Raw genomic sequence first — 11,759 nt, forward strand, 5'->3', positions numbered from 1 at the left:
TAATTTCTTTCTAATTTTAGTAGAGACGGGGTCTCTCTCTTGCTCAGGCTGGTTTCGAACTCCTGAGCTCAAACAATCCGCCCGCCTCGGCCTTCCAGGGAGCTAGGATTATAGGCGTGAGCCACCGCACCTGGCCCAAATCACTTCTTTATTCTAGGCTCTTTCTACAGTGAAAATATTGAGGGGATTATTGATTGAATATATAATCACATGGTGAGGGCTGATGGGAGGGGGTGCAGGGATGAGGTAGGAGCCTAACTCTTATTTGCTGGTTCAAACAAAGTAGCTGAACGTGTATCTTTAAGGGATGTTTATTTTTTATAAAAGACTTATTTTTTTCATTAACCTTCATTTCTTTTATAGTAGTAAAGCAGTAGTAAAGTAGTATAGCAGAAATTAAGACATAACTGTGAGTAAAACTGTTTTCTAACCATACTGGACACAACCAATGGCAACAAGGAAGCCTAGTAAGTACGTTCCATCACTGTATATGGCAATGCATCTTGACAGACAGGATTATTTTCTTCACTTGCTGGAGGGCCTATATCAGGTAGGATTTCACAGTTATGCCATCTGCTAGCTTTATATGGTGAGTACAGAGGTGCCAGGAAGTGCCCAGTGGGTTGGCAAAGGAGAATATGAAACTAGTAAGACGGGAATGTTAAAACTCTGTGTCCCTTTCTAAAAGAAGTACTCTAAGCATTTAAAATCCCTTTTATAAATGCCATCATGGAGACTGGTATATTGCTTCTTAATACCAAGATTCAGAAAATAGAAGTCTACTCAAATTTGAGGAATGTGTCCTTTAAAATCATTTTGCATGGAAAATAACTACTAGTAATTCCCTATGCAGTTGTTTTTGATAACTTTGACTGAATAGACCTAAATTTTTACATTCCTACAGTTTACAAAACATCAGAGCTCTACACGGATTTAACATGCAGAAATTTCCAAAAAGAAAAGAAGACATATTTTTGACATAACCGGTATACAGGGATTCTCTTCTATTTTTGCTATTTTTCAGCTTTGAAAATGCTCAAACAAGTGTTATTTGAAGTAGAATCTTGTATTTCACTTAAATAGCTGGCCTTAATTACACAATCTCATGGGATCTGAACCCTAGTGATTTTTGTTGTTGTTTTTAAGAATGGCAGCGAAAGGCTAACACCGACATCCCAGGTTACAGGAGGGAGGGCAGTCTGCAGAACTGCTTCTCCTCACTACAGTAACTGCAAAGTCCTGGTTGCTGGCTCTTGGCTTTCTAGAGTTTCTGGATTACTTTATGAAAATTCTTGGTGTAGGTTGGTTGTTTAAAATAATTCTATAACATGGTACATTGAGACAGCACTACCTTGGGCATACACACTGAGCAGAAAGCTAACACGAAACAATTAGAGTCTGATAGTCATTACTTTCTACACGGATGAGAAGGAAAACAACCTTAGAGATTGTTGGCCTGCTGTGGCTCAGAGATGGCCTGACTCAACATTTATAAACACAGCTATACTTGGGGATGTGCTCTGTAGGGCTGTAAAATAGTAAATGTGAAGAAGAGAGGAGTCTTCACAGACCTCTACCTTCCTTTTAAAGTTTTAAAGGTCCTGAGTAAGAGGACAAGTTATATATGAAAATATGGTTCCTTAAAAGGAACTTCTGAGTTGCTTCTATTTTATTTTCTATTTTATAGAAGGAAAACTAGCATTCAATATTTCGTGTGTTTGTTTATGCATACCTAAGCACGCTTTTGATTTGGTAAGAGATAACAATATAAAAATGTTAATTAATGATCTCCAATATCTTAGTTTTTTCTTTTAAAAACTAACAAAGCAAGGCCTTGCCAGTTAAGAAAATTATGTCTTATAGGTTAAAAAATGGACCAGGTTTGCAAGTCCATTTTATCATTTATTGACTTAAAAATATGCCCAGAGACCTCAGATAAAATCCACAGAGACAGAATCTATAACTACTTAGAACCAGGGATCTCTTCATTTGTGTATGTACCATGCCTGAAGGATCAATTAGACAAAAACAAATGACACCACACCTGTCAGACACTGTATCCCTACATCATTAGGAAAAAATTTCAAATTGAACCATTTCGAGTCAGAAATCTTAAAAGGGAAACGAACAACAAAACACCATCTCCAGAAACATGTAATCGTCATAAAATGAAGAACATTAGTCACAATCCCTGAACTGTTTTGGTCACTTAAATATGACAATCATCTGTTCCAAGACAGATTGTTAGGACTTCATAATTCGTCACATTCAACATTACCACAATCTAACAAGTCTAAAACTCCAGCCACTGAGGTACAGATTTCCTTTTTGGCTTCCAATTTGTAACACAGAGGCTTAGAATAAGCCTTTTCTAACTCTTTTCTCTGTATATAAAACACGTCATCCCCATATAATAAATGCAAGTTCAGGTAGAGAAGAAAGCCCCCGCACTTCATCGTCAGTTCTCTGTGACTATTTCCAATCTTACCCTGCTTTTTTCCTGACATCTTTCCCATTCTTTTCCTCCATCCATGATTGTCTTGGCCCCCCAGGTCTGCATTCCAGGGAAGCGGCTCTTAGCAACACCCCAGCCCTTTCTCTGGGCATTGCAGGCCAAGTGTATGCAGCTGGAGCTCTTCCCTCCCCTCCCCTCCCCCAGGTTCACCTGCAGCGGTGTGGTGGCTCTCATCCTGCTCTCCCCGCTTCCTTCTCCCGGCCAGAGCAAACCTTCTCTTCAAGTGGGCTTGACCAGCAAGCAGCTGCCTGCCAGGCTCTCGGGAGCTGCCTCTGCTGCTGCCGCGCTTTGCCAGAAGGGGCTGCCCTGACACACTCAGCAATGCTTTGACAGAGTTAAAAAAAAAAAAAAAAATCCAAACACTTTCACTTATCATCCCAGGAGAGCTCTCTCTCGGCAGGCACAGCTGAAGAGGGACATGAAAATGTGTATTTTTCTTCAGACAGCTTTTCCTTTCCATGACATTAACTGCCTTCACTCCAATCACCTCACCTCCCAACTCCCAATCCACAGCTGCCAATCTCCTGGTGTTAACACACGTCCATTTCAAGAAACAAATAAATCACTGGTTTATTTGCAATGCGTGTGGGAATCCAATGCAGCCAAAGAACTCCCATTTTCCTATTCCTTCTCTTTTCTATTGCCCTAACCCTCCTCGGTAAAAGGTAAAACAAAACAAAGCATAGTTTTATCATTTAACAAAATCACAGTTTTCATGGTCTTTCATTCGAATGGAAAAACATTGTGTGATTCTCCTCCATCGACAGATTTCTCTCTCTGCCGCACACACAGCGTAACATTCATGAGCGCTCAGACGGCACGGAGGGCAATCCTCGTTACGTAAGACCCCAGGAATGCACAAAGCCACGGACAATCCGCCCTTTGTGGGGCCTGTGCACAGCCCCGGAGAGACGCACACGCTGGCATTTCCTACCGTTCTAATTGCTGTGGGGATTCCAGATTCATCCACCGGCCCGATGCCCGGGTAATGCGGGGCTTTGATGACTGTCACTCTCTTCTCTTCCTCTGAGGATCTGTACAGTGGGCCCGTGGTGCCGTCCAGCGACTGCGCATGCTGGGAATACGTCTCCGTGGAATCTGTGCAGGAGATGTGGCAAAGTAGAATGCAATTTGATGCACCAGGAATCATAAACCCATGGTGCCTCTCCCTGTATGTTTATGCCAACGGTAACATCCAGCCCATATTCCCATCACTGTCTCTTTGAGCTCATTTACCTTCCATGTGAGCCGCTCGTTGTGTAGTGGGTACCGTGTAGGTGTGGAGGGCAGAGATCTGTGGCAACAAGGGCCGCCCCACCTTATGAAGAAGGATGAGGCGGAAAGATAACCTGCGTTAAATGACTGTCTAAATCAGCACTTCACTCGCATTACCTCATCTTACCCTTCCGGTCATCTTGGGGGAGGTGGCAGGCCGGGGATCAGGAGCAAGAATCAGTTTTATAAACGAGGGGGCAGGAGCTGAGACAAGTTTAGTATTAATAATTTCCATGAATATTGGTTCTAGTGATATTGCTAACTACTATTATTTATAAAAGTACTGAAATGTATTTTTAGACAAAAGATAGGACTGTGTGGCGTTAGTGACAGTGATTTCATTAAAACGAAGCGAAAACGAAAGTCACTTTCAAAAATCTTTATATCCATAACACAAAGAAATGATAAATGCCTGAAGTGATGGAGACCCCAATTACCCTGATTTGATTAATCCACATTGTATGCCTGTATCAAAACATCACATATACCCTATAAAGATATACAACTATTATGTACCCATAATAATAAAAAATTTAAAAAACATCTTTGCATCCAAACATATGCTATCCTTGGATGTGAAGACTTATGAATAAATAAATGCTTTTAAGATATTAGTATTAATTAATTTTTATTTAAATAGCCATGATGGTCCTAATATCTTTGGTTTTACTTTAAAATACCAAAAAGCATGACTTTTTACCCTTTGAGGATAAAAACTGCCCTATGGATATAAATTAGATGAGGCTTATCAAGTTTCTAACTTCATGTCACTTTTATTTATTTATCTATTTATTTTTAGAGACAGGATCTCACTCTGTCACCCAGGCTGGAGTGCAGTGGCGCAATCATAGCTCACTGCAGTCTCAAACTCCTGGGCTCAGGTGATCCTCCTGTCTTGGCCTCCCAAAGTGCTGGGATTACAAGTGTGAGTCACCATATCTGGCCCACATAATTTTTATTAACTTTTAGGATACTTAAAGAAGCAACAGGTGCATATATGCACTATATATTCTATTTACTCTTAGTTCATAGTTATTTTTGAAAATCGACATTTGAAAATCACCTGGTATGATTAATAATATGACTTCCTATTTTTCTGCAATTAATTTCGAAATTTTGGGGACCAAGAATGACATTTTGTATATACTCTTTATGCCATGATCTGTCAGGACTGCCACTTAGAAAATTCTTTTATGTGCACATGGAAAAGTCCATGTGTTTCAGAATGGGATTCATTGGTATCATCTGTGTGTGTGTATGATATATCTTATAAATATATTTTTCATGAAAGATTTGTATAAAACAACATAAGTAAGCTCTTTAAGAAATTTAGCTGATCATTATAAGGATAGTTAAAGTTAAGATGCCTCTAAGGTAAAATCCATTGTAACATTTATAATTGCTATTACTATTATTATGGCTACTTTCAATTTAGTTTGGATCAGAAAGGCATTTTCAATACATGTTTGATGAAGATTGGATAAAACGAGGAATAAAACTGCTTTATGTGCCATTAAATGTAAAAGCAACATATTTTCCAAGGCTATTCCAAATTAAGACACAATATGGTATTTGGCTCAAATTGACTTTCTGTTTAATTCCCAAAAGAATTTGAGTGGGCACCCGTGATGCTGGTATTTTTATCAGCAACAAATGTTTTATGAACACCTAGTACGTGCAAAGTCCTAGGCTAAGCAAGCACTATCGACTATGTCATCATATCTGGGGCATAAGATTCTATGAACCTATAGCTTATGCGGTAGAAGGCAGCCCTTTATTTTATTATTCTTTTACATGATCTACTAGTTGTCATCTTTGCAATATTTTATCCAAGTAAATAAAAGTGCATTCATTTAGGGCAAGGTAGATTTGTATATTTTCCTCAGGACATACCACAGCCCTGGCCAATTGGAATTTGGTCAATGTTTATATAGGGAATTTCTTTCCGTGTATAGTTGATATGTAAAATCTACTCATTCATATGTTCTAAAATCAAAGCCTGTCTGTATTTGAGTCTTTATATTTTTTGTTCAGTAGGGTGGGGGTGGGGGATGGGGAAAAACCTGTGTTCACTAAGACGGGCAATGAGACAGAGTAGACTTTGATAACAATTATTCAGGGAAATGCTATGGCTAGAATAATTTATAGAGTTTGTGCGATAATGCATAGTTCCATTTAAAAAAAACTGGGTATAGCGGACTCTCATTATTATACTACACCGGAATGATTGTTAAAGGGCAAAATTTTGGCACAAGGAAGTTCGACTTTCTTATACTCTAAAAAGACACACTTATAAGATTCACAGATCCCAAGAGTAGCATTAGAGAAAGCACAGATATATTTAGACTTTTCTTTAATGAGTCCCACAGCTACATTTAAAGTCCTATAGTTATAGAGGTTTTGTTGCCCACAGAAGCTCAGTTCTACAATGCCCATGCTAGATGCTAACATAAAATGTTCCTTGGTAAAGGAATAGCATCATGCTCTTTCAATGCACACGTCAGTGCTGGGGAAGGGGGGTGTGCTGCCTGCCGTCAAAGAGGAAATCATAGTTCAAGTCCTGGGTTCTAGTTTCTTTCCCTCTATTTTCATTTGTGGCCAGAGGACCCGGCCTCCCCTGTTCTGGGAGGTGTGGGGCGGCCCCCCAGTCCTCAGACTGCCCCTCTGCTTCCTGCTGTCCTGGAAGCTTTCTAGTGACTCAATATCATGGAAACTTTTTCAGCCTGAATTCCTATGATGGTTCAATTTGGTATGCTTTTTGATATTTCGGGCTTTTTAAATTACATTTTTGAAAACTAAGAAGTATTTATTACATTATTTTCTAAGCTATATTTTACCAGGTAAGAAGATTTCTATCATTATATAGCAGAACTTCTCTCCCACGAGGCTACAAAGAGTTCATAAGCCCCATGAAATCACATGCTTAAATTTTGTTATGAATGTTCCTATGTTCATTTGTTTTCTGGAGGAGAGCTCTGTCTTTCACCGAATTCTTAATTCCCAAAGGGCTAAGAACGATCACTCTTTAAAATTATGGAATCATCATTTCAGGAGCTTTTGACTTTCTCTTGTGTGGCTTCTATGATCACATCCCTGACTGAAGGCCTTCTAGCCTCAGTTTGAATGGTAGTTTCCTACTTTGTGAGCTTTAATACTTCGTGAGGCAGCCCGTCTCCCTGTTACACTGTTTTAACTGTTAAACAATTCTTCCTTATATATACACCAAAAGAATATTCCACTGTGAAAGCTCTTCCACAGAGGAACAAGCTGCCTCAATGGAAAAGCACTATGTTCATTTACTCTTTTATCATGTAAGCTAACTGGCCACCTTCTTTTTCTTTCTACCCCCACCTCAAACATCCAATAGCAATAGCCTATTCCAGGCTCTGATACAGCTGGAGCCATTGTTGTGGAATAGCTGGGAGCCTATTGGGAGAATCCTCTGCCCCAATCCCTCCCATCAAACAGTGGAATGCTCAGCACTCCTGCCTCACTCGGATGCCTTCTATGCTTCTCATGTGCTTCACACTTGCTGTATTGAACTGGTCATGAGAACTGGGGTGCTCAGACTACTTACCGAGGGATCGGCCATGCTGCATGATAATGCTCGAGTTGAGAGAGGCTGGGAGAGAGTATGCCGAGGGGGAAAACGGCCTTTGGTAGTAACTCATGGGACTCACGGCACCTCCAGAGTTTCCATTCACTGTTATCTGGCTCTGAGAAAAGTGCACAGGCATCCCGTTAAAGCACACAGTGCCCTGTAAACATCATTCCTTTGGGTGATAATAAAAGACTTCCAATCACATGACGGTCATCAGCTGCCAAGTTTTTATTTATTTTCAAAACTGATGTCAGAGGGCAGAGTACATTCTCTCAGTCTTCTCTCTCTTCCTTCATTTCTGAGAATCACTCTTTTATATATGCGGGGGCCCAGGAGGGGGTTAGGAGGAAAGGAAGCAGCTGACCAGGGGCATGCTACTCTGCCATCAGAGGTGCCACACAGTAGCAGTAGGAGTCAGTGCCAAGTAAACATGGAGCGCGACTCTCCTCCTACCAACATGCCTCAAGTAGCCAGAACATGTCGCACTGCTCTGCATGCAGGATTTGAAATGGTGCTCTTGGGCACAAGGAGAAGGCTTGGTTCTCAGACCTACTCAGGGATGTCTTCTAGGATGTGAATGGATGTTTCCAGAGCAAGGTGACTGCCACAAGGAGTACAGTGGTTTGGATATACAGATCATGAAGCAGGCTATTCTAGAAGGATCAAATATCTGGTAAAGCACCAGAAAGAATTGTTAAATCACTGGCTTCTCCCTACTTCAACCACATTCAGCACTTTATGGGCCTTTGTTTGGTTTCTTAATAATGTATGGCTTTGATTGTTTTATATTTGAGTATTTTACATCCCCAGTGATATCTCAGACTTCTTGGAGATGGTCATATACATGTTTCTTTTATATTTTTTGCAACATGCAATCTGGCGCTAATGACATAGTAGATGTCCGGTAGATACCTATTCTGATCGAAAGGAATCAGCTTAGTTCAGAGGTTGAGCTCAGGGCTGTGAGCATGACTATCCACAGCACAGCACTGAGCATCATGCAAACGAGGCAAAACGTTAGTAAGATCATTTAGTTGAGATTACCTCATAGCTAAATACACACAAACACACATGTGCACATATACAAATAACCATAATTTGTGAAATATTCCTACTTATTTTAAACCAAACACCTTTTACACAAGCTTGAAACATCGATGAGAAAGTAATTGCTTATTTCTGATTTCACTTTAAAGTAGAAATATTGACCTGGAATAAACCAAATTTCATTTCTTTATAGCCATACCACATATGTCCTAAAATCAATAAACAGTTCATTATAAGGATTGTGCTTATTGATTAAGTACTTCTCTAAGCTGTTGGAAAAGTCACTCTCATATCATAACCAACCATATCTTGGAGATCTTCTGCCTGAAGAGAAATCAACATTCAAAAAACCTGAGGCACAGGCCTGCCCAAATCTTCAGAGCCTTTATGTACATCTGGTGAATGATTTGAGAATATTTTTGCCTCCTTGCCCAAATCAAGTTTGGTGGATCTTTGTAAATACCATCTTAATACTATTGTTATAATGCATTATAATTAATGTTAAAAGCAGGAGAATCCTTCTTATTAAAAGCCATCAGATATCTATGTTACTAAACTTAGGAAACTTGCTCTGAATCCTATTTTGATGGTTTCTGTAATATTGACTAGGGGTTTAAAAAAACACTGAAAGTAGATTTACTCTTTTATCATGTTAAACAAATCAGGATTTTACTAATAATAGCATCAGAGTCTTAGAGGATACTTCATTGTTATAGTGAATTAATTATTGGGAAAAACATCTCATGGAGAACATATGTACAATTTTAAATTGATAATTGAAATTAATATCGGTTACAGGTAGCTCTGATTGTGCCCACAAGACAATATGTATAACTCTTAGGCCCCTGAACTGTCTTAAAAACAGAAAATTGAATGGGTTAGTACCTAAATTGATGTACCCTCATTGTTTTGTATTTTTGGCTAAAGATCCTGATAACACTCCTTAAAATTTCTAAAAGTTAAGAACCAGTTAAAGCACAGTAGTACATGGAGGCCCCACTCCTGAGGAGCTCCCAGCACAGTGGCTGGTCCCCTGCCAGGGAGGGGCTGTTGGTGGTGAGCCTGGGGACATGCCACTCCTTCTCCAGCCAGTCTCCAAATGGAATGGTTCAATGCACCGTGTCATAGTCAGCTGCTGAACGAATATTAAATCCCATCCCCCAAAACATATCTTTTGTTTTCTGTACTTACAGTGTCTTAATAAACACGTGGCTTATTATAACATTTCTCTGTACATGAAATTTGCAGATATATGAGCTTGATAGAACACAGTTTTTATGTAGCACAAAATTTTGTCTATGACAGTTGCTTATTTGAAATTTCATTATAATATCAATTTTAGAAAAAAATTCCTATTTTTTGCCTGAAGCTATGTACCTTTCAAATGGAAGACATTATCTATACATTATATGCAATTGGGAATCTGTGCCCTAAAATTTGGAAGCATTTTTGCCATTCATAAACCATTTATTAGGGACTGTTTATCATACAGGCACATTTAAATGATATAATATGTATGCAACAATATTTATATGTTGCTATAAATGGAAGATAAATTATTTATATATAAAATAAAAAATGTATTCATACATTTCTATACTGGAATGGCTCAGGAAAAATGCCTCCCCCCAAATCACAGGGCTAAATCTCTGTAATGCACATTAAGATTATTTACATCATTCACTCCTGTACCACAGAAGAGTTCAAAAGATGTAGCTTTTAGAGACAGAGGAGCAAGAAGAATTAGGATCATGCAGTCAGTAATCACTTATGTGAGAAACAAGGAATAGGAACTATTTACACAGGACACATTAATATGAGTGAGGAAAACTGTTATCTACCAGGTATTAATACTAGGTTAAAATTTTTGAAAAATTTTAGACTTTCTCTATAATCTAATCATAACAACAAGATGATGTACACTTATCTAAATTTTGGAGACAACTTTTTATCAAGGCAAATCACTGTCCACCTCATTAGCTACAGAACACAATAAACCCTTTTAGAGTAAGCATAAGTAACTCTCAAATGAATGCAGAAAATATAAGTGACCTTTTCAGCCCTAAGTGGGCTGCTGAGGATGACTGGTGGATTTCCCTGACAGCTGGCGTGGAATTGGTTGACTAATCAACACCTATGCGGATAAAAACGCTCAGCTGCAAAACGAGATGGCACACAAGCAATCAGTCCTTTTAAGAAAAAGGTGGAGGCGAAGGAAGGCAGGATAATTACATGAGTGGCAGCAGGGGTGGTTAAGGTGGCGCCATCTGTCACAGCAGACCTCTGACCCCAGGTGGGGGAGGGTGTCTCAGAACGGTCAGTGGCGTCAGAGTCACCAATCCGCAGCTCAGCTAGCACGGCTGTGGAGGACCCGCTCTCCGAGCGGGAGACGTGCTCGCCCGGGGAGGAGTCTGCAGTGAGAGAGCCTGGGCCGTGGCTATGGATAAGGCTTTCAGGAGCTGGGAGAGGGTGTTTATAGAAACAACGTGAAATGCTCTGGGGCCTGTGCAGCTGTGAAGACCCCAAAGCATCAGATGGTGGAAGGCTACGTGGTGCCGGGCTGCAGCCACTGCCTGGGGAAAAAGCGGCGCGGTTCAAAGGCACCGCAGAAGAAGGGCACGGAGGCGAGGCATCTGGTGAGGTTTGTCTGTGTGTCTGGGAAGCATTTACCTCCAACACACCGGCAGTTAAGTTCTGATTTCCAGGCTGAGTTTGAGGAAAAAATAATAAGAAGAGATATAAATTATCCAATTAATAAAAACATCTCTTTTTGCAATGTGGCAGAGAAGGCAAAGCATCGGTTTTACTTGCAAGTGCTCTAAGGAAATACATTCAGATGGATTAGGTGCCGACCACACAGTACAGAAAAAGCGTGAAAACGTGAAGAAAATGAGTCCAGTCAGTGTATTTTGGAAACAAGACCAGTTTTCACACAGTACTGCAATGTAATTTTGGGTAGGGGCCTGAGAGCGCTGGCATAACAAAGTTCTTTCCCCAGAAGTGTTAGTTTTTTGTACTCAAGACAGTGAAAGGATATTAGATTGTCTACTGGCCAGCAGAATTAGTTTGTGCTTCACTAGAAAAATCTCATAGCCTGCTTCTCCCTTCTCCCTCCCCCCTGCCAAAGTATCCCCTGAATATAAACCAGTTTGCCTCACTTTTCTTTGGATTTATGAATCTAAATATTCATCAAACTAAAAACAATTACGTGGAAAAGGTATTTTGTTTCCTTTACACTCCTTATTTGATTTAACAACAAAATACCAAAAAAATCGAACTTCGAAATAGCCTAGCAGTGCAAATAGAGGTACACACGTGTGA

At 39.9% G+C, this 11,759-nt stretch overlaps 1 protein-coding gene across 8 annotated transcripts in view; it reads right to left on the reverse strand.

The window, feature by feature from the left end:
- Positions 1 to 7,511, reverse strand: part of SORBS2 (sorbin and SH3 domain containing 2) — a 73,644-nt gene extending 66,133 nt beyond the window's left edge. For 6 of the 8 annotated variants that reach the window (XM_012644012.1, XM_012644009.1, XM_012644015.1 and 3 more), the window contains exons 1-2: positions 7,368 to 7,511; positions 3,450 to 3,613 (exon numbers count right to left, since the gene is read on the reverse strand). In XM_012644012.1, coding sequence (XP_012499466.1) covers positions 3,450 to 3,613; positions 7,368 to 7,461 — 258 coding nt within the window. In that variant the 5' untranslated portion in view covers positions 7,462 to 7,511. Of the gene's footprint in view, positions 1 to 2,665; positions 3,022 to 3,449; positions 3,614 to 7,367 lie in introns of those variants that run through there. The other 2 variants (XM_012644010.1, XM_012644014.1) reach the window with 1 other exon arrangement.
- Positions 7,512 to 11,759: the final 4,248 nt, after the last annotated feature.

Source organism: Propithecus coquereli, unplaced genomic scaffold (assembly GCF_000956105.1).
Source record: "Propithecus coquereli isolate 6110/MARCELLA unplaced genomic scaffold, Pcoq_1.0 Scaffold203, whole genome shotgun sequence".
Lineage (NCBI taxonomy): Eukaryota > Metazoa > Chordata > Mammalia > Primates > Indriidae > Propithecus > Propithecus coquereli.